The sequence below is a fragment of the Abramis brama genome (assembly GCF_963993115.1).
Source record: "Abramis brama genome assembly, chromosome: 2".
NCBI classification, from domain to species: Eukaryota; Metazoa; Chordata; class Actinopteri; order Cypriniformes; family Leuciscidae; genus Abramis; species Abramis brama.
In genome coordinates this window covers 4,877,757-4,901,584 of record NC_139964.1, presented here as the reverse complement: position 1 = coordinate 4,901,584, position 23,828 = coordinate 4,877,757, and the positions used below count along the sequence as shown (strand labels likewise).

The window sequence follows — 23,828 nt, the reverse complement described above, 5'->3', positions numbered from 1 at the left end:
TGCAGGATTTACTACGCTGATGACCGTTAAAACACGTCATCAAGGCTCCGCGCCACTGGAATTCAAGGGTATTTTTGAATGAGAAAAAGGCGGAAAAAGTTTTCCGTGTAAATACGATTTCTAGTGAACAGCAGGTGTTACTGGAACCTGTAGGCGTCGCTGTGACGCTCTTCAGTGCGCCGGTAAAACCAGTGAAGAAAGGATGAAGCTGCTGCGCTCAGACTGAGGTAAGTTGTTTTGTCTGTAGTGATTTATTGAGCTTAAATCAAGCGTTTTCTCTCTGTTTATCCCTTAAAACCCTAATTAACCATTGTCCAACTTAGATATTTTTTATTAAAACCACAGTAACCACACGTTTATTGTTTACTTCAGCAGACGTGTTTTAATCATTTGATAAACCAGTGTACTCTAACACGATATTTAATTTTCAATTCTGGTCACTTTTAAAGGACTCTTAGAAATGAGTATCACATCCTGTTTAATTTCCGAAATTTGAGTTTATTGAATCCAGCAGCTTAATAAGAGTGATAGATGATAATATGATATTCCTACTCAAGAAACTAGGCAAATGCGCCTAAACCCGTGCATTTATATATTACATTTATTTCTGAATATTCTCAAATTAAAGTAATTTTCCTTATTTACAGATCAGTTCTGTGTAATTCTGCTCGTTCATCATCAATTCTTATTTATTTGTATAGCGCTTTTCACATTCTCAAAGCGTCTTTACAGAAAATGTCTACATTACAATTTAGAGTAATCTGTTATCAGAGGTGACTGTCAAAGTAATGTCGGAAATGTACAGTTCTAAGATAATACAAAAAATGCAGTTAGCTAACATCATGTATTCATTTAGGTAAACGATCCCATTACAGCGATAATTACAAGTTCTGATCATAATGATTGCAATACAAAACTTGGCCGTGTGCATGTTGATTCAGAGTTGGTGTCATCTTTTCTCAGGTGTTGGGCATCTGAAGTCTTTGTGAGAGGCTAACTGGAGCTGACATAGCCTACTCTCTAGTTACCTCTGGATGGGCATCCCGAGATAAAACAGAGAAGCAACTGGAAAATACCATTTCAAACAAAAGGTAATCATGTGCATTTGATATAATATAACTGGAGTACATGGTTATGAGATGCATTATGTGAATGCTTGGCTAAAGAGATGCGTCTTTAATCTAGATGTAAACTGAGTCTGACCCCTGGACATTATAAGGAAGGCTATTCCAGAGTTTATGAGCCAAATGTGAAAATACTCTGCCTTCTTTAGTGAACTTCGATATTCTAGGTACTACCAGAAGTCCAGAGTTTTGTGATCTTAAAGAGCGAGATGGTTTGTAAGGCGATAGAAGATCAGTTAAATTCACAGGAGATAAACTGTTTAGGGCCTTATTGGTCAGTAGCAATACTTTGTAATCAATATGTAACTTAATAGGTAAACAACGTAGAGATGATAAAATTGGTTATGGTCATATTTTCTTGACCTAGTAAGAACTCTAGCAGCTGCATTTTGGACTAACTGTAGCTTGTTTATCGTTATTTATTATTTAAATAAAAATGAAGCAGCAGTATTGCACAACTGAGTCATGTTGTGGGCTACGTATTTCTTCCTTTAGAGAAGTAGAACATTTGTTGGTCTGTTTGAGCGTGATGCTTCTTAGATGGCTAGGTTAAGCACAGTGCATCATCCTGACAAATGTGCTTTTAACAGCTTAATTATTTAAAGCCCTATTCGGACAGGACTAGTTTAACATGGAGAGGTGGGGTAATGTAATTTTACCACAGGACGTCTGTAATAATAATGGCCAATTCGCACGGTATAAGATATCTCAGTAAAACTAGCAGAAGTGGGAGGAGTAACTCAAATGATTCACCGCCGTCACCCTCCTGTCGTCATGTGTGTATTACTAGCTTCCTGATATCATGTTGTGCGCAAACACACATATACATATATATATATATATATATATATATATATATATATATATATATATATATATATATATATATATATATATAACCTATATTTGTATAGGCCTATAAAAACAGTTAGGTCCGGTCGGATGTATTAAATTCAGATTGTATTATGTTGGTAATAGGCACTTATCTAACACTAAAAGAAGTTTTGTGCCTCTAAAAAGTGCTTTCAACCTCCTTTTTGATCTGTGTAAAACACTTGAGTTTTGCCACAGACTCGTCCCACCGCCTAGAACACAACTGAATGCTTTTACAAGCACCTCCATACTTAACAAACCACGGAAAACTACTTTTAAACAGGAAATGAAGGAATATTTACGTACATATTTACAGCAGGTCTATTCGCACGGGATCAGTATTACCTGAGGTCATTTTTCCAGACCTTTTTCCGGCCGTCAACGCAGGTAGTCAGGGATATCCGACAGGAACGGTGGAGGATATGAACAAGAGACAACCGAGACAGCGTAGTTGAAGTCCAAAACTGCTTTTCTAATCTCTATCGGAGATTGCCAGTCGTATATAAGTGTGGCTGAGTGATAATAAGCTAAAATTGTATTTAAAAAACGACCACAGCACCAGGAACAGCTGACGGCATGCCAAACACAACGGCGCCATCATGTGATCCTCATGATTATTTGTTTGTTTCTTTAAAATCCACGAGAGACTGGACAGCAGGGTAAAACCAAAAGACATGCAAACGGTCAAAACCAAAGAACATGAAACCAAAGGCATTCTCAGAAATCCAGTATGACAATAGGCAAGACTTCTTTGCTTGTCTGGCAGTTACAACAGCCCAAACAAAATCTAATATAAAGTCAAGGAGGGTCAAGAGCCCAACTAAAGCAAACACTGATCACCATAATGGTGACTTGCAAATAGTGACTCTTTCCTTCAGTAATTCTGCTTGTTGACAGCAGGTGTTCATCACTAATGCTCAATCATCACTCAATGAATCACTTAATCTTCTCATTAACTTTAACACTGATTCAGAGTTAATTTTAACACTCTTGAGTGTGGACTCAAATACACTCAAAATTTAACACTGGGGGTTTTGCTGTCTAGTCACTGTACTAAATAAAAACCTTGGATTGTTTTAGTTATTTCCTATGAGTTTGCTGAGATGCTCGGCCCTGGCTGCTAGTAGAGTCTTTCCACACAATTCTAAAGACCTCTAAATGATTTTGTTTCCATTTGCACTCTAGGTTATGAGTTTCTCTCTTGATCATCATATGAAAAGAATAATTTAGAGTTTGATCAGTCCGTTATAAATGTGTCTTGTGATAATGGTGATGTTTGTCTTCAGATGTTGACCATGACGGCGCAGATGGATGTGATCTGCTGTAAATCAGTAGGAACTGATCTGTCCATGCTGGATATTGAGGATTTCATCACTGAAATCTGTCAGCTGAAGAAAGAGGTGGCGTCACTGGAGGCAAAGCTGAGAGAAAGAGGAGACAAACCCAACAGAGGGGTTTGTATATGATTCATTTGATCACCTGTCAGTTTGTCCAATGAAATGAGGCCTCTTTTAACCAATTAAGATTCCAAGTAAAAGTCATGAGCCCAATGTCAGAGTCAGCTAATACATGTTGTGTTTTTTACTGTCAGAATTTGGTCTGGAGCATCAGAGATCAGAGATCCAGAAACACACAGGACTCAGAGCTCAGCCTCAGTTTCCTCTCTTATACTGACGCTCAGGATCATGGATCCGCTGATCAAACCTCTGACTGTAATGCTGGAGAACAGCAGATGAAGATGTGCTCCGTCAAACTGGAGGACTGCAGGAACCTGATAGAGAGACGAGGAGAAGAAACCACAGCAGAGGAACGACAACAGAGCCATGAGGAGGAGGAGGATGATGATGATGAGATTGACCATGATGAGATTGGTGGGACAGAAGCTCAGGATTCCCTCTGGAGTGTCAAAGATCAGAGATCCAGAGACACACAGGACTCAGAGCTCAGCCTCAGTTTCCTCTCTTATACTGACGCTCAGGATCATGTATCCGCTGATCAAACCTCTGACTGTAATGCTGGAGAACAGCAGATGAAGATGTGCTCCGTCAAACTGGAGGACTGCAGGAACCTGATAGAGAGACGAGGAGAAGAAACCACAGCAGAGGAACGACAACAGAGCCTTAAGCAGGAGGATGTTGACTATAATGAGGCTGATGAAGATCAGAATAATGATGATGAGTTTATACCTGAAGGTGTGTTTCTTTCATGATCTTTTGTTGTTTTTCATGACACTTGAATGACATTCATTGGTCATTCAGTAGAGACTCTACATGATCAGGTTCATATTGGCTGTTGGTCTCTGATGCTCCTGATCAGGTTTGACAGCAGATCATATGAGGAATTTGGGAACATAATGGCAAATTCTAGTAAGACAGGAAACATTTTTGGGAAAAATCTTGATTGTAACTTAGGAAGTGCTAAGTTGAGTTTGTTTATTGAGCTGCACAATTTGGCCAAAATAGGTGGCAAGTGTTGCATTTCCAAATGCACAATAGGCGAGTGTTTATTTAATTAACTTACAGCCTTTGCGGATTGATAACCGCAACAAACCATATTGCAGTTTTGATTTTATTAATCATTAATCCATAGAAGTTTGACTAATAGACAAATATTACAGAATTTATGTATGATTCGTGAATGGTACATTAACACTTTGAGTACGTTTTAAATTTTTAAGTTGTATTTCCATTTCATTCCTTTCAGATGATAATGGCGGTTCATCTACTGATGGAGATGAAGAAACGGCCTTGTTATCAAAAGAGCAGCCGACGGCCAAGAGTTTTTCCTGCGTCACCTGTGGGAAAACCATGAGCTCACAGGGACATTTAGCAAGACATGAGAGAACACACACAGAACAGAAAGACTTCACCTGCAAGAGATGCAACATCAGCTTTACAACCTTAGAAGAGAAGAGACGTCATTCAAAAGAGCACAGCGTGAAGAAGGAGTTTCACTGCGAACAGTGCGGGAAGGATTTTTTCATTTATAAGTGTCTAAAAGCTCACATGAAGATTCACACGGGCGAAAAGCGTTTCCACTGCAGCGAGTGCAAAAAGTATTTCATCACCAAAGGGAATCTTGATGCTCACAAGCGAATCCACACGGGGGAAAAGCCGTACAAGTGTCCTCACTGCGAGAAGAGTTACAACCATGGATCCCATCTGACGATTCATTTGCGCGTTCACACCAATGAGAGGCCTTACCAGTGCAGTGAATGTGGGAAAACCTTTAAAGCCGGAAGTTGTCTATGGTCACACCAAAAAATACACTCTGAGGAAAAACCGTATCAGTGTTCACACTGTGATAATCGATTCCGTCACAAATCTTCTCTAATTTCTCATGAGAGGATTCACAGCGATGAGAGGCCGTACAAGTGCAATGAATGCGGGAGAACCTTTAAGGATTTACGTTCCCTAAGGCCACACCGAAAATTGCACTCTGAAAAACCGTATCAGTGTTCAAACTGTGATAAACGTTTCCATAGTAAATTCTCCCTGATATCCCATGAGCGGATTCACACTGGAGAGAAACCGTACCTGTGCTCCTACTGCGGGAAGAGCTTTTTCAATCCAGGTACTCTCAAAAGTCATCAGATGCTCCACACGGGAGAAAGACCGCATCACTGTAGTGATTGTGGGAAGAGTTTCAAACATAACAGTAACTTAGTGTTGCACCAGAGGATTCATACAGGAGAAAGACCATTCAAATGCTCATATTGTGGTAAGACATTTGTTGGATCCCATGTCCTGAAGGTCCATGAGCGAGTTCATACAGGAGAGAAGCCTTACCGCTGCTCCATCTGCGACAAGAGATTCGCTTATTTAGGCAGTTTTCAGACCCACCAGAAGAAACACGCTAAAGAACAAACTGCTCCTGAATCATCATAGTGTCTTCTCACAGCTCAATCTGGATAAAAGACTCATTCAGCTCATCCTGAAACTGTACATTGAGCTCTTTCTGCCAGTAGGAGGCAGTGTCACATTAAGATTTCATGTGAATAAGAAGTAGAGATGGATAGTTAATGCTGTGACTGCAGTGTCTGACAGAGCAGGACAGTGTTTGTGTTAGAAATTGCCCCAATACCCTTAAATAAGGCACTATTTGAAGGGATATCCATTTTTTAGTGGAAGTTATCAAGTGCACTCATTCAATCCCACAATGCACAACAATGAGTGTGCAACTGATGTATGCTCAACGGCTAAAGAATACCCATAATGCACTTTGAGAATGAAGTTCCTTGTCTGACCAGAAGATGGTCCAAATCGCTGGTCCAATGTGGCTACAGCGTAAGATTCCTATACAGGTATAGATTCCTTTTTAAATGATTATTAATTGTTTAATAAAGGTTTTATCTATAGTTTCCATGACTGCTAGCTGCCAGTTTGCTCAGTTTCAAATGATTATTAAACAGCTCAAACTATGTAAAAGCGGCAGCCCTTCCAGTGCACTCAATGTCTGAAATCACCCACTCGTTTTCATTCACTCCTTCAAGTGAACTATATTAGTGGACTAATGTAGGGAATAGTGAGTGAGGGTATAGGAGCGTTTTCGAACACAACCAATGATTTTTTCTTGAGGTTGACAACTAGTACTATTAAAAATAATATAGTATTGCATGACATTGTTAAACATGATGTATGTGCTTAAGGATGCATGCAAGAGATTAAAGTGAGAGACTGCCAGTTGCACCCACTTTGTTTTTATTGTTGCATGTTCCCTTTTGATTTGGCTCACTTTGTCATTGCGTTGCCAACGCTTATGGGGAAACCCTTCCTCCAAACACTACTGAAGCCTTATTGAATCACGCCAGTAACACTGGCCAATGGCATTCAAGCGTGCCAAATATGAGAAGGGCTTCCCTCTCTATATAAGGCGCGCGCCTTTTCCTTTAGCCAACCTTCTAAAAGGTAAGAAGCCAGAATCCTATCAAGACTACTCACCGTGATCTACATGCCTTCTCTTCCCCTGCTGTGTTCTGGTGAGCTTCGGACAAGGATGACCTCTCGCGATTACCTCTCCTGTGCAGAGCCAATTGAACCTTTGGATGGCCATGAGTCGTGTGTCTTCTGCCTGGGTTGTGCTTGGGGGGTCTGACTGCTCCCACTGTGGAGATATGAGCCTCTGGACTCTCAGGTTCTGTGTCGCCCTCGTTCAAGGTGAAGAACTTGCCCAAGCCATGCCATGCTCTTCCTCTGCAGACTCTCTCGAGCCGAGGAAAGTCCCACTTGGCTCAGCGTCCATGCACCCCTCACCCCCCTGTTCCAGGTTCTCTTCCAGTTTCAAGACCGCTGATGTCTTCCCCTCCCCTGATGCGAAGGATGTGGAGTCCTTCGGAGCCATGGAAGGAGCTGAAAATTATGCCATTTCGGTGGCGGCGTCTGCAAATGACGAGTGCTCCAACAACCTGCTGGATTATACTCACGGATTACTTTTCTTATTTCACGATTACTGGATTGCCCCACGGCAGCAACGGAAGGGGACCTCCATCATAGTGATGTCAAGCTCCTACATGTCCTGTCCAAGGCAGTTGATGAGCTGCCAAGCCGATCAGAAGCCGTCTGAAAAGACCCCTTGGAGACCCGGTACCTTTTCCCCCCCGAGATGCACGATGAAAATAAAGTCGTAGAACGCGCCGCTCACGAGTCGAATGCACAATCCGGGATCCTCCCTCCTGTCTTCTGTGGACAGCAATGACTGAGTGGGTTCTGTTAAACTCCCCCCTCCCCTTCATTCTCATGTGTTACGCACGCATTTGAGTTTCCTCAAGAACCAATCAGGTTCATTCTCCTGTTACGCACGCGTTTGAGTTTCCTCAAGAACCAATCAGGTTCATTCTCGTGTTACGGAGCAAGTTTGAGCTTCAGCAAGAACCAATGAGGTTCATACTCGTGTTACACAGCACTTTTGAGTTTCCTCAAGAACCAATGAAGTTCATACTCATGTTACACAGCACTTTTGAGTTTCCTCAAGAACCAATGAGGTTCATTCTCATGTTACGTAACAAGTTTGCGCTTCTGCAAGAACCAATGAGGTTCATTCTCATGTTACGTAGCAAGTTTGAGCTTCTGCAAGAGCCAATGAGGTTCATTCTTGTGTTACGCAGCACTTTTGAGTTTCCATAAGAACCAATCACTTGCACCATATTTTAATTGCTGAATGGGTTTTATTTAAACAAGAGCCATGGCTTTCCTTTCACACATTGTTATTAATGATCCATTACATCACTGTTCTTCCAGAGCATTTGAGTCACCATGTAAGGTAAGATATCTACTGGGAAGAAATGAAACCTCAAGGTGTAAAAATGTGTGAGGTTTTATTGGGGCAAGTATTTTTACTGTAATGTGCAGATCAGTGTGTGTGATTATAGAATAAAAGTGTATGTTTATGGGATAATTGGCATATTGACCTCATGTGAACACAAAACTCTGCCATGGCTTCTTTTAGCGATTATTAAATATTTATTTTTAAAAAAACATGGCAGTACCACATCAGAAATTGATATTGCCCCTCATTTCCCTCAGATTGTATAAATCTGAACTGATTCAGGCACGGAAATCCAATAATACACGACACGTACAGTAACGTTACAATCAGAAATCAAGTATAGTTGTAGACTTAGCATTACAAATCAACTTAAAAAAAATAACAGCTTTTTACAAAAGATACAAAATAATATTCATTGTGGAAAATGTAAAATAAAACATTTATTTCTATCAAATATCATCATTTCACATACAATAGATAGCTTAAAAAACAAAACAAAAAACATTTGTGTTGCAGAAGCAAGAGTTTTAAAACTTTGGCATAAGCTTGATCTTTCAAAATCACTTAAATGAGGACACTAAAGCCCTAAGAATACGCTAGTTTTGACACAAACGCATAGCCTTTCAAATTATACCACACTTAATGGCGCGCGTGAACTCTGGCGGTCGATGCATGCGTCATCTTCTACCCATTAAAAAGTCTTTAAACTATGGAGTTGGGTGAATCTCTTAACACCCTTACAGAAAAGCATGTCAATGCTAGCATCTGTTGTTGTTGTGTCGCTTCTGTTTCTTTTTCAAATGTGAAACAACGGCCCGAGCCAGTGCAATTAGCGCAACAAATTCAAGGCGCATGCATGCTTGTGCTTAAATCTCTATGGTCTTCATGATAGTAGTTTCAGGACTAGTATTACTTGGATTTTTAAGAGGATAAGTCTTTGTGAAATTAATTAAGACCTGCTCTGTGCAACGCAACATCGGCTCTGTTAAATTAGCTTCATTAATCTAAAGTACCTCACCTGTTTCCCACATAAATAGAGGTCAAATTTCCCAACAGGTTAAGGACGTAAAGTGGCATGTAAGTGCAGATCACATGAACCTGCATCTGTGATTAATAATAGATTAAGGATTCAGATTAAGGATCTTTCTTAAGGCTAGTTCTTCAAATATCATGTTCACAACTGTTCTTATATAAGCAAATGAAAGCTGCCTTTTGCATGTAACGTAGGACGTTTTCCACTAAAGGCACGACAAAGAACAGCTAAAGTGTCTCCAAAGTCCATTAGAGGAAGAAAATGGACCTACACATTTTATTAATTTAGCTGTTGATATGTTTTAAATCCGCCTCCAGTGTGACAAGCCCACACCTGAAAAATTCTTGCTTAACAGACAGAAAGAAAGCAGTTTAAGATCTTCTCAGTGGAAAGCGGTCCCATGTGCTCTGTGAGAAGTTGCGTTTCCATGTGTCTTTAAAGGTCAAACATCACTAGAGATCCTCCAGGATGTGACAGGCGCTCTATATCTTTGACTCTGCTGTGCTCTGATCGGTCCGTAGAGGTCGCTGTAAAGGTCAGAGGACACATTTAGAAGCTGAACCACAATCTAGTGATGCACTGAAATTACATTACACAATATATAGATAAATATATTTGTCAAAATGCTATTTTTTCAACCTGACTCAAGTTCATGCACATTGAATTGCTTTCCTGAGGTAAATGTAACGTTACGTGACTTTAAAAGCTGTTTTGTTGACATATTTCCATGGTTGAAACACTAATTGAGTGATTACATGAGACAAGATTGATTTCAGTATCAACGATTATGCAAATTTACCTGACTGTTGCTGGACTGATTGGTGCTGAAATCTGAATATTTCTTCTCCTTATCTGAGCAGATCCTGCTAATCAGCTTGTAATACTCCTCTCTGACCTGAAGGGGGCATTAAAAACAAAACACGTTAAACACACTGCAAGAACCAATGAGGTTCATTCTCCAGATTACAGTCAAATGCTTTAAGCAGGGAGTCAAAATTCTGTTTGTTTGACTGAGAGTTGATTGGATCTTTCAAATTTAGCTTGAATCCAGACCATACTGTGTTTCCGTTTTTGGTGTGTGTGTGTACCTGTTTGGACAGCAGGCAGTGCATGATGAAGATGAGCGCCCCCTGAAGGCTGTTTAGGATGGTGAAGAGGTACAACAGAACCTGAGTTCCTTCCTCCTGGAAGAGGAAGCAGCCGAAAACCCACATCCCTCCAAGAACACACAACTGAGCCACTGCGGTCACTGTGAAACCCCTGAAAGTCACCAGGAATCGATTAGAACTTGACAGAATCTATTTAGATCGCTCACCCAAAAGTGAAAGTTATGTCATTGTTTACTTTCCCACATGTCATTCCAAACCCATAAGACTCTCAAACTCTCATCTCTTCATGAACGTTTTGAGGTTTGGGTGAACAGACGTCCAATGAATGGAGAGGAATCTCTCAGATTTCATTAATATATCTTAATTTTGTGTTCCGAAGATGAACCAAAGTCTTGCTGGTTTGGAATGACATGAGGGCGAGTATATGATGACATTTTGTGTGAACGACCCCTTTAAGAAATAAACACACACACACACCTGATGTTGCGGAGATTGGAGAGGTCCGGGTTGAGGCTGGAGAACTTTTCAGCCAGTTTCCACACAGTGATGATGAAAAAAAAGCTGTTGAGGACGACGATGATGCAGACGGGCGCGAAGAAGCTCCACATAAATTCAAGAGCGAGCCAACAGCTGGAGCACAAACACAAAATAACCATTAAAACAGCTGGAGAGCAATCGCTCATATGAACGCTATAAATGCACAAACAGTGCTCACTGTCGATCGGTGCCGTATCCCTGTGAATAAGAGATGGCCGAGGTAATGACGATGACGAGAGGGACTCCGTATCCCACCGCATACATGTAGAGATGTTTTAATGTGGTGTGAAACACCAGCACGACCATCCGGTAGAGCTGAACCCCCTCCAGCAGCATCCAGCAGAACGCAGACAAGAAGAAGAAATGAAGCAGCCCAGCCACAATTGCACACCCAACCTGAGAGAGAGAAAACACAATTTGTGTTTGTAATTGCTTGTGATACCTTTTAGACTTCAAAGCTGCGGGAGTCGAACGAGTCGCAGCAGGAGTCAGATTTAATTTATCGTGTGATGATGAGTTGACTGACAAGACGATGGCGGAAGATTTGGTTTCAAAGCGAAATGTAAAAATGCCCAAAAAAAGTAAGTTCACTTTACTATCATAAATTATTCCAACTAAGTTTTGTAAGTTCAAGTAACTAAATTTGTTAAGTTCAAAATACGTAATATTCTAAGTATTTACAACTTAACTAAATCAGTGAAAAATATAACAAAAATTTTTTAAGTTGTACAGTGTAACTTTTAGACTTCAAAGCTCCCATATACAGGAGATACAAGACACACACCTTATTGTGAGTGCTGGAGATCCCGCAGAGGAAGACGAGGTCTGCGATGAAGAGGCACACACTCAGATGAAGATGAATGCTGTTTCGGGTCCCTTGGATGGAGCGGCAGAACCGGAACGTCAGGATACAGAGAAATAAACAGAGCAGAGACAGAACTAAACCCACACGTGTGATCAACACCAGCTCAAGCGTGTCCTGGAGGAGAGGAAGAGGAAAAAAAAACATTATTATTTCATCTAAAATCTGAATTAAATATGTAAAATCTCAGTTTTTTCTGGTTCACAGATGTACCTGTATGGGATAAAGAGCCATCAGCACAGCGAAACTGCTGAGATGAGTGCAGGAACACGCTGTATGAGTGCTGTTAGACCACGCCTCCTCACAGCCCTGCCCAGACCACGCCCCCTCAGACTCATTCCAGTACACACAACCGTAATCCATGTCCACAGACTCCGCCCTCTCCTGAAGAAGTGAGAAGAAGAGATTGATTGACAGTTCAGAAAAAGTAAAAAATACATGGAACGTCTCATTATCCGCACGGGCGTCTGATGGGATGCTGGAGTTTCTCTCCTATCTTTATCACTACCTTAAACAGAAAAAAATCTTTGGTAAAACAGCTTCACCACAAAGACCATGATTATCAATTGCAAGTCTATTTAAACCCATTACATTTTTGAAACTACTAACTGTTTTTAGAAACATTGGTTTTAGAAAATTTAGTGCAGTTCTGTATTAAAGAAAAATCTCTTGTGTGTTTTTGTGTTCATTTACACAGGACATATAAACATTTTAGTGTGGCTGTCAACTCTTTTCATTCATTCAGAAAGGCATCCAGTTCTTATATATCATGCTGGCAAATGTTTGCCCAAGCAACCATTTAGATCACTCCAGCAATGATAAAAAAAAGCTATATCTCAGCACCAGATCAGAACATATTAGTAACATAGGATTGTGCTTTATTGGCTTGCCTAGCAATGCCCTAGCAACCACATAGCAATGCCCTAGTAACATCAGCATAAAAGTGAAAACTAAAACATCATACTTTCTAATGATATCTCCCAAGGCTAGCATGTACAGAGTGAAAAGCAATGGTCCTAGTACTGAGCCTTGTGGTACGAAATGAAACCATTTAGTTTGTGCGTGTGTGTGTCTCCAGTGAGATCTCGGTGTGTGTGAGGTTGGTGTTCGTGAGTGAGCAGATATGTTGTTATCTTCACCTGCTCGTGTGTAAAGATGAGCGTCACCGGCTCAGACAGCTGTTTGGTTTCTGGATTACTGACGACGGCCGTCACCACCTTCGAGTTGAGCTGATAAGTGATTTTTCTCTCTCTGTCGTCTGATCTCTCTCTGCTCATCGTGTGAAACTGATCGCTGGATGAGTTCATATCTTTATAACTGACCAGCGCCACAAATGCAAAACCTAAAAGACAACAACATTTACATCTGGTCTTGAATGTGCTCATCTTTTCATAAGTACATATATGTGCATGTGTGTATTTGTACCTGGATATGATTTCCCTATAACTGTTTCCCAGCTGGTGTTGAAGAAGGCGGAGTCTGTGCTCAGAGTGACACGCCCACTGGGCGGAGTCTGATTCCGTGTGACTGCAACCTCAGCGACTGTGATCCACATGATCATACAGAACAACTGCTTTCAGTACTTCCAGTACTCAATATCGGTTTCATTTTATGCACATTTGAAACACAGTATTTCCATTCATCAACACAATGAGAAAATGTGTAAACTGTAAATGTTTGTGTCTCACAGGTGTTGTGCGTCTCCATCCTGGTCACAGGCTTTTTAAGCTGAGGTCCGATCAGATGCATGCTGTTCTCCACCGTGAACAGAAACTGACTCAGCGTCTCGCTGCCAGCGATGTTCCCATCCGACAGCAGATCATTGGTGGAGGTGAACAGGATCTGGAGTCAAACAGAAGAATATTCAGCTCTATCATCAAGTTACCACGATTTCAACCCCAGAAATGCAGAAGAAACAAGAGGAAGCTGCAGTTTCACCTCCAGTAACTGATCTCCGGTTTGACGGCCTCCAGCTGTATCATTCAGAGACTCGCAGCTGTTCCTCAACAGCGCCAGTAGAGTCTTCCACTAGAAGAACACACACCGTTTATACGCCATCTGATAAAATACTAATGGAAATAATCACAAGGAGACAGAAATTCTACCTTTTCCCCAATATCAGACTCCATTTTAAACACGTCACAGTTCATCTCTGCGCACATAAACACAACACAATTAATCACACTTAAACTAGCACATTTATTTTTATAAAGTGCATTCTACTTGATCGCTCACCAATGCATTTTGACTGGTTGTTGCCGTAGTTACTGTGCCCCGGGTTACATTTGCAGATGAAGCTGCCAATCTTATTATTGCACACTGCGTTTGTGCCGCAAATATCTGGGTCTTTTTTACACTCATCGATGTCTGAGAGAGAGAGAGAGAAGACTGTCAGTCTCATGAATGCAGATTCCTTTGATAACATCTTTTTATTTAATAATATTGCAATCGTTTTGATGTTAAGACAGCAGACACACACGGCATGTTACAGGGCTCGCAAAATCGCCTGCCCGACGTCCCGGGGCTATTGTGTTTTTTAGTCGGGCTACCAAAATGCATAACCGGCCTGCCCGACGTGTTCGCTTCAGTCTTGTTATAATCAGATTCAGCGCGTTCTTCATCTTCAATCCGCAGCGGCGCCGAGCAGAGCGCACGTCAGAAACAGAGGACAGGGTGTGTGTGTGTGTGTGTGTGTGTTCATCTGAGTCTCATTGGTCTGTGGTGCTCGTCAATGTCAGAAAATTTGAGATGACCAATCAAATCAAAGTAGGCGGGCTTTATGTTCACAAGAAGCTGCTGAGCGCGAATTTGAGCAGAGCGACTGACGCTTCAGTTTACGGTCAAGTGCGAGATAAGATGTAAGTAGCTTAACTAAACATTTCATATTTGACAGATTTTTTAGGTCATAAATGTGAAACGAATGACAAAAAATAATCAGGCAAATGAATATACTTTTGTCGAATTTCGCCATTTTGAACTGAAAATAGGCCTATGTAATGTGACTAATAATTAGTTTACTGTCATTGTGAGGGGACATTAGCATTAACAAAGCCGTTTTCATCATAGGCACAAGATTAATAATGAATGTGTACATGTTGAGAATTAATATACAATTTGTAGCCTTCAGTAAATTAAAGTTCAGCTTTAGGAGGGGAAGAGACAGGGCAAGATGAGGAGACTGAGAGAAAAAGAAAGAGTGATGGATAAGAAGTGAGAGCAGGTATTGACAAATAATCTACTGCCCGCTGACATGGTTTTAAAGCTATTTCTTATCCTTTTTTGGCCTTCAAACGTCTTGAAATGTAGAAATAAAATCAGAGAAATAAAAAATGTGAACCCCCTAATAACCTTAAATGTAGGACCTCTTTGATTATAAAGCCCTGTCTACGGCCCTGTATTAGGAATAAGATCAATAATGAATGTGTACATACTGTGAATGAATTTAATAAACTTAGTTAGGCTACCTAGCTTTCCTAGTAGCTTTCAGTAAATTAATGCATCTGAGAAAATGATTCATAAATTAACCTATCAGTTGACCCTTTGTTTACTTTCTTAACTGACAGACAGAAATGAAAAGCCTATATCAGTCAAAGCTCAGCTTTAGGAGGGGAAGAGACAGAGCAAGAGAAAAACAAAGAGAATAGGAGTGTGATGCTGATGAGGAGAGAAAAATAATCAGCTGCCCACTTACATGGTTTTAAAGCTATTGTTATCCAATTTTGTTGGCCTTCAAAACCTCTTAAAATGCACATATGTAGATCAGAGAAATCAAAATTTTCTCGGGGGTGCCCCCGAACCCCCCTAACTAGCATATCTCACATTTGGGACCTCAGTGATGAAAAAACCCTGCCATCTGCATGTTAATGAAACAAGTTAATAGTGAGTATTAGACCCTAAACTAAAGAGTTACTTATTTTTTATCATACCCTCATTGGGGGCTGAGCCACAGACATGACTGATTCATGTTCCATACTGGTCACACACATTTCAGTTCAGTTAGAACCAGATGCATATTTGTTGATATTTGTGTTTTGAAAAAGTTTTTGATTCATTGTTTTAACTCCTAACCAATATTCTACATTAAAAATTGTAGTCTTTTTATATGGGCTAGTAAAATTCATTTCGGGCTACCAAAATCTGAAGAGTGCCTGCCCGAAGGGCTACCAGCGATTTTGAAATTTTGCGAGCCCTGTGTTATGATGTTTAATGTGACCATCACTCAAACACACTGTCAGTGTCATTAGCAGCTTCAGCACACTGACGCTCACCTGTACAGGTGCCGTTATCACGTTTTTCAAACCCGGGATAACAGATGCAGGAGAAACTGCCAGGTGTGTTAGTGCAACTGCTGTGAACTCCACACACTGAGGACACACACTCATCCACATCTACAGCGAGCACACACACACACAGAGACGAGGGTTTCATTTAGACACAAGCACAAGGGGAACATTCACACATAAAGAAGTGAGATGACAGAGGTTTTATCAGCTTGAAACCCCTTAAAGAAAACATATTAATCCTATTCAACTGCTGAATGATTATAAATAGCAACTCATCCTATTTGTGTAGCATATTTATTTTCTTTTTGTATAGGAAGCCCAGACAAACCCAATACATTTGTAAAGACGAGCCAAAAATGGCAAGAGACACTTTATGTCACAATGCAATTCGACTTAATCCATTTCCGATGTGAGAATTGACCCAGAGGGGATGGCAATCTTTATATGATGCAATTTCCATGTAATGCAAATGCAATGTTTTCCTAGAAGATACACGAACCGTACCTGCATGCAAAGTCATAGTGAAATCATGTGGCAAGTATGATGTTGCACATAACGGATCCTGTGAACGTCAGCTTTCGTGTGAACATCCTCATATGTTTCAGTGTTTCATGTTTCATTAAATGATATGCTTAAAATTTATAAATGCATCACATAGATCTTGTATGGTTGTAACTAGGTACAAAAAAATGATCTGTTTTTATCTGTCATCTAATAATTATCTATGCATATTTAGTTATGGGTTTAAACACCAACCCTGCTAACAAGATATGTTCTAAGAATATTTTCCATTAATTTGTAAAAGCGAAAGATCAAAACGTCCAGTATTTAAATGTTTTGAAAAAGGTTGAGGGGAACATTCCATTTGATCATTTTGCAAATGCTACTTTTAAATCTTCTCTGAACATTCCAAAACAAGCAGCAACATTTAAAAAAAAATTACATTTAACCGTTTCAGGTCTAATAGTTCCATGAACGATGTATAGTTAATGATTAGATGATGAATGTTTTATTTGTAACGTTTGTTCATAACTTTAACCGAATGTTCATAGAACGCTCTCTGCTCTCTGTACAACATTTTAACCAACTGCCACTGTAAATGTCGAAATAATGAAAGCTAAACATTTGTTCTGGAAGGCACATATTGACCATTAATAAAAAAGGTAATTTCTGAAACTGAAGTTCTTTGGTTTGATTAACAGTCAATGGAAAGCAATACGAGTGAGGCCGCTCACCTTCACATGGTGAGTCTAGTCTTGCATCACGATCAAATCCTTCAGGACACGTGCAGTTATAAGAGCCAACGGTGTTCACACACACCATATCATCTGTGCATTCAGAGGTCTTCTCAAGACACTCATTGATATCTGTTGGGGAAACAGTTGGTATTAATCATAGTGTTTTAATCATAGTAATCATAGTTTATCAGATAAACCCCTCTCGTACCCTCACACTGTCCGGTTGTTGCTGTGAAATTGGGTGAATTTGATTGAAATCCTTTATCACAGATGCAGTAGTAACTTCCATGTGTATTGAAACACTGAGCGTTTTTGCCACACGGATTCGGTGTCTCACACTCATCTTCATCTGTAAGAGAGGCAGGAATCAAGAAAGAAATATTACAAAGTTTAAAAACTACGGTTACAAAAATTCCCTCTTTTGAGTGACATACAGAGCATTAACTGTGTATTATGCACATTATGACAAAACCATATTGTATTAAAACACACAAGGTTCTCATTACCGACACAGTTCCCTTTTTCTCTTTTGAATCCAACGGCACATCCATGAGACTCACTGGACAGCAGGAAAAAACCTGATGAAGAAAAAGAAGATCTGTAGAATTATCTTTGTACATGCATAAATATATCCATAAATACATCTGAAAAACTCTCCTGTCAAGTCAAATTGAACTCTTAAACCTAACTTAAGTTCCAGTCACATCGGGCACAATTAATTGCTTTAAGGTTGTGTTACAGTATGCATTATGAAAAATAATTATTGATTCTTTTTGAATGGTTGATAAAGTGATCTGACTCGTAAGAGTCGTTTGAATCGATCTACACTGATTGCACTGTAATCTTTGATTCTCTAAAAGAACCTACTCGTAAAAGTCATTTATTTGAGTCTACACTACATTAGTTTGTGTTTTTGCATGCAGCCCGCCATAACGCAACAGAAAGACCTTTTCATACCATTGTTCAATTCATCATTAGTTCAATTCAGAATGTAAGTTCAATAAAATCAGTTTTATACTGTAGATTCAAGTAGGGATGCACCAGTATTAAAATTTTGGCCGATACTGATAACCCTTTGTATTTGAAAGCCGATAACCGATATATTGGCCGATAAATCTAAATCCAATTTTTTAAAATAAAATAATTTTTGAGAACCTGATTAAAAAAACAAGTCTCACCATTAAAAGCCATGACCCTAGTACACAAGTAGTTCCCTAGTAGTTCTTCTCATTATAATTTTATGTAGCTTATTTGACAGACTAGCTTTGCACTTAATCGTATATTTCCTTGAAGTGATTTCAATCATATTTCAAGTAATTCAGAACCATCATGTTGACCAGTGCATCTGAAGTGTCTCAGCTGAAGTAAATAATTCATTTTTTATCGGCTTTAATATATCGGCCAAATTTTCTTATCGGGCCGATAACGATAACATTAAAAATGAACATGTATCGGCCGATACCGATATGGTGGTTGATATATCGGGCATCCATAGATTTGTGTGTAACAGGACATGAGTGAAGCGGTTCCCTTCGACCACCTACAGTTCTTGGATCTTACATAACGCCTGCACATGAGTTTCCATACAGCGTCCCTACATATAGTGTTAATTTTGTTAACAAAATCAATGATGAAAAATGTTCGTCAACGATCTTTTTTTCCATGACGAGACGGCACCAACGTCATTCAGCGATAACTTTGACTATATCAACATGTAATATCATTGACGGAAAAAAGATAAGACTAAAATGTTGTAAAAAAAAAAATAAAGCTTTACCAAAATCTCTGTTTTATCAAATAAAAAGAGGAGACAAAACTGTTTTTAATAAGCTTCTATGAGCTTTCATGCTTGCGATTTGAAGATTAGGTACATGAGTAAATGGTTTCACTGAGTGAGCCTCAAGTACCGCTTTTAGTGTGTAAAAAAAAAAAAAACTGTAACAGGATACATTTTCTGCCCAGTGTTTTACTTAATATTTGCAACCTAGCAACCATGCATACGCGCTTTCTCTACTCCGCTATAGGTTAAGTGAGTGCACTTTTCTCTACACTGCGGAAGAAGCACTGATGACACGGACAAACATGTAAGCCGGAGTTCAGCGACCTCCATTTGAGAAACTATCCTGCTTAAATGAAAGTGTCGTTCAGTCAGTCTGTTCTGTCACGAGCCACTTGTGCTGTTTGTGCGACTAAATCTGTGATCAAACCTTCTCAGTAATGAACTGTATTGTAATAAGTCAAAACATGGATCTTGACTATTGTTTGTCTTTTATTTGTCTTTTTTGCTGTTGTTTTAATAGGAAAAACATTTGGAATTTCATTAAAGTTATCAGAATTACTATTAGGAATTTCACTGTTTTAATTTTTGAGAGAAGTTTGTTGTTTTAACAGTTTTCATAATGTAAAGAGTATGTTTATTTATTATACATAGCCTATAATACATTTAAAAATAGCTGACAAAATTAACACTACCTTCATACAAACAGAACATTATGTACAAAGAACACTTTCACACATACAAACAACACTATCCAATTGTGTACGTGTTCAGGAAACCACAGACGCCGAAGATGCCCTGTTCGATGTGCTGTGGCTGATGTGTCAAGCGGTTCTACGGACTAAACCAGCAGCACTTTACTCAAAACTCTCAGAATAATCTGTACATCTGCAGGATGAGAAAGCGTGCACTTCACACCATTTTCAGTTCTGCTCTGGGTTTTTTAGGTGAACACAGAGCGACAGATGCAACACATAACTTTCCACCCAGCATTCACACTCAAGTCATGCTTTTTTCTTCTTTTTTTGGTTTGGTTTGGTCTAAAATCAAATGTCTAAACCTACTAAATGTTAATCTTATGTCAGTCTCAAATCAAATGTCTAAACCTACTAAATGTTAATCTTATGTCAGTCTCAAATCAAATGTCTAAACCTACTAAACAAAACAAAAGAGAGTGCATGACCTTATAAAGTATTTTGAGCCTTCACTTTCATATCTGGGTTTCAGTTTGACTGTTGGTGGTGAAATATTTAATTTGCATATGGTGATGTACCCTTGAGTTGTGTGGTTGCTTTTTTCATAGGTGATGTACTGAGGTTTCATACTAATAAAAGTAATGTTCAAATCATCAGACGTTCCTTAAGCTGACAGACGTGTTACAGTCATATGTGTATGTGTCTGTATAACCAAAACATGTAGTGAAAAACTAAGGTGGCATTTGAGTAACTGACTCAGGTAATCAGGCAGGTCCTTCAGGGTGTCGCTGAGGGGTGAGGAGGTGTCTAAGACCCAACATCTAGCTACTGGAGTGCCTCAGGGCTCAGTGCTGGGACCGCTTCTCTTCTCCATCTACATGTCATCACTAGGATCTGTCATTCAGAAACATGGTTTATCCCATCACTGTTATCATCTAGCTACTGGAGTGCCTCAGGGCTCAGTGCTGGGACCGCTTCTCTTCTCCATCTACATGTCATCACTAGGATCTGTCATTCAGAAACATGGTTTTTCTCATCACTGTTATCATCTAGCTACTGGAGTGCCTCAGGGCTCAGTGCTGGGACCGCTTCTCTTCTCCATCTACATGTCATCACTAGGATCTGTCATTCAGAAACATGTTTTATCCCATCACTGTTATCATCTAGCTACTGGAGTGCCTCAGGGCTCAGTGCTGGGACCGCTTCTCTTCTCCATCTACATGTCATCACTAGGATCTGTCATTCAGAAACATGTTTTATCCCATCACTGTTATCATCTAGCTACTGGAGTGCCTCAGGGCTCAGTGCTGGGACCGCTTCTCTTCTCCATCTACATGTCATCACTAGTGTCTGTCATTCAGAAACATGTTTTATCCCATCACTGCCATCATCTAGCTACTGGAGTGCCTCAGGGCTCAGTGCTGGGACCGCTTCTCTTCTCCATCTACATGTCATCACTAGGATCTGTCATTCAGAAACATGGCTTTTCCCATCACTGCCATCATTGCAATGGCAGGCCTTCCAGCATCACTGTCAAACCTCTGCAACTGATCCAGATGCTGCGGCAAGAGTGATCTTTATCAAACCAAAGAGACGCACGTCACAACTCTCCTCACAAAATTGCACCGGTTGCAAGTTGCACTCGCATTAAATTCAAGGCACTGATGTTTTCCTACAGAACAACCACTGACTCTGAACCACTATACCTAAACTCACTACTTCAGACTTCAGTCTCTATAAGCTTGGTAAAGGGCAGAGGAAACATGTGGCATGTGTGGTAGAAGACTAGAAAACTTTTATCTAGACCATCTGTGGTTAGGCTAAGTGTTTACGCTGCATTCACAGTAGCAATATTTGACAAGCCTCGTGATTATTTAAGTCATTTCTAGGGACAATTCTAGTCTCAAAATTTTAATATTTCGAATAAGACAGAATTTAGTATGTTTTTTAAGTGGTTTTCCTGTTTCATGCCAATGTCATTAAATAACAATTTTGGGTTCCCCAAAGAAACTTTAAGTGAACAGTTCCTAAAAAGACACAATTTTCTTAGTCTAAAGAACCTTTTCCACTATAAAGAACTTTTTTGCAGTGGAAAGGTTCAAAGGATGTTAAAAGTTCTTCATGGAACCATCAATGCCAATAGGGAACCTTTTTATTTTTAAGAGTGTATAATGTACGCACACCCTGACCAACACACATGGTATCTGAGAAGTGGCAAATGAAAGTGAAGGCGCCTACACATGATTTCACACTGCGTCAGAGAGCACCTCTGGGATTTTGAAGAAAAAACGCAAGGGCTTGTGAAACTGATCCTCCGTCATGGGACCAAAAGTTGAAGAAGCTTTAACTGTTGCTGTACCACATTGATCAATGGGAATTACTGAGAGATAAAGTTTTCCATTTGGAAATCCAATTTACAGTTTCCCCGCTTACTTTCAAAGTGACCCGACCGGCTCTTTCCAAATCCACTTGCGTTTATATTCATTTTTAATTAAAAATACAACAAAATACAGATTCATAGCTAATAAGAAATAGATGAAGATGGTGTGTAAGACGCTATACATTTATTGTAAAATTGCGACATATTGCATCATGCCTTGCCCCATCTGTGAATGTATAATGTACACTTGAAATAGTATCTGATAATGTACTATTTGAATATTCTAAATTTAGAATATAGAATAATATAAATCCAAATTTCAATGTAAAATTTGACATTTTCATAGTGTATTTCTCTCAAATTTATGTGGACAAAAAGTCAAAAAGACACAACTGAAAGGTAAGCATTTTTTTAATTATATGTTACTATATAATTAAAGAAAAGTGATGCCATAATAGTCATAATTAATAATTAATTTGAATGTAAATATAATGGAATTATTTAATGGCATTGTTTAAATAAGTCCATCATGACTCATAATAATTTGTAAATTAAACAATAATAACACCATCAACATCCAGGAGTCCGACTTTAGCTTTTTACTTAAAAAATGAAATTTTCTTTTACTCGACAGATCTAAATAAATGACTTTGATGAAATCACACCGTTCACAATGGATCCACTGACAATCATTTACACATAGACAGTTTTGATGTAGTTTCTTATCAGTCATATATCTCACTGTCTGTGTTGTGTCTAAGAAAGAGACTCTTCATTATGATTCAGTGCTGTGAAGAGGAATGTGTGCGACGTCTGTCTGGTTTAACTGGGAACAGAACAGAAACCCTCCGGCTTAAAGAATAGAGTCCTTGTTTAACACACACTCATGCCTGCTCTTAATGACCAGTCCACCTTCAACTTAACACACACACACACACACACACACACACACACACACACACACACACATCTACTCACCCAAAAGAAGAAGTGCCCACTTCAGCTCCATGTTTGAAAACGTGCTGTCAGACTCGATTCTGTTTATAATATACAATTCCCAAAGGAAATCTGTATTCCAGTAAAGCGTCGGAGATTCCCGTCAGTCCGACTTTCACTTATAGCGGGTTGAAATCTCTCTCCTCTATCTGATAATAAAGGCTCTCTTCTTTTCAGAAGTTTCCAGTCAGTTTTCCCAGATGATTCCTCCTCGGGTTGGTCTCGTCTTTCACGTAAGCTCTGTTTGTCTTAATCCACGCTGTCGGAATTCAAGTTTCCACTATTTCTCTTCTTTTTTTCCACTGGCCTCGACCGGTATACTCTCCTCCTCCTTCACTCTGCTACTGTGTGAGAAGTCAGCAGCTATTCATATCTGAGTGAGTGGGTGTGTGTGTGTGTGTGTGAGAGAGAGAGAGAGGGGGAGGGGGGGGGGGGGGGGGTAGAGAGAGAGAGAGAGAGAGAGACAGGGAGACAGACAGACAGAGGGGGGAGGGGGGGAGCAGCTGTTCTCGCTCTGTGCCATAGTCACATATAAACGCTCGCTCTTTCGTTGCTGCATTTCCCTCCATTTTCACACTGCAAAATAATAATAAAACCTTTCTTAAAAAAATTGTTTTTCAGTTAAAATATCTAAAAGTGCTTAAAACACGATAAATT

General features: G+C 39.7%; 2 protein-coding genes across 3 annotated transcripts; one reads left to right on the top strand and one right to left on the bottom strand.

The window, feature by feature from the left end:
* Window positions 1-123: 123 nt before the first annotated feature.
* LOC311073032 (uncharacterized protein) lies at window positions 124-6,679 on the top strand. The gene is made up of 5 exons (XM_084098439.1): window positions 124-227; window positions 964-1,091; window positions 3,284-3,451; window positions 3,589-4,189; window positions 4,701-6,679. Exons 3-5 carry the CDS (start codon window positions 3,284-3,286, stop codon window positions 5,882-5,884), a joined length of 1,953 nt encoding a protein of 650 aa, XP_083954565.1. The 5' UTR covers window positions 124-227; window positions 964-1,091; the 3' UTR covers window positions 5,885-6,679.
* Window positions 6,680-8,140: 1,461 nt separating this feature from the next.
* On the bottom strand, window positions 8,141-23,550 carry adgre5b.1 (adhesion G protein-coupled receptor E5b, duplicate 1). Of its 2 annotated transcripts, XM_084098403.1 has the most exons (18): window positions 23,154-23,546; window positions 17,830-17,901; window positions 17,532-17,672; window positions 17,321-17,452; window positions 16,071-16,190; window positions 14,038-14,169; window positions 13,908-13,954; window positions 13,741-13,830; window positions 13,491-13,644; window positions 13,228-13,344; window positions 12,942-13,144; window positions 12,016-12,186; window positions 11,725-11,919; window positions 11,119-11,336; window positions 10,881-11,033; window positions 10,383-10,554; window positions 10,094-10,189; window positions 8,141-9,821 (listed from the first exon to the last, which is right to left on the bottom strand). In XM_084098403.1, the coding sequence occupies exons 1-18, from the start codon at window positions 23,182-23,184 to the stop codon at window positions 9,777-9,779; spliced, it is 2,289 nt and encodes a 762-aa protein (XP_083954529.1). In that variant the 5' UTR covers window positions 23,185-23,546; the 3' UTR covers window positions 8,141-9,776. The 2 variants fall into 2 exon arrangements, with proteins under 2 accessions (XP_083954529.1, XP_083954530.1); XM_084098404.1 differs by lacking the exon at window positions 16,071-16,190 and having other exon boundaries at window positions 23,154-23,550.
* Between the last annotated feature and the right edge of the window lie 278 nt (window positions 23,551-23,828).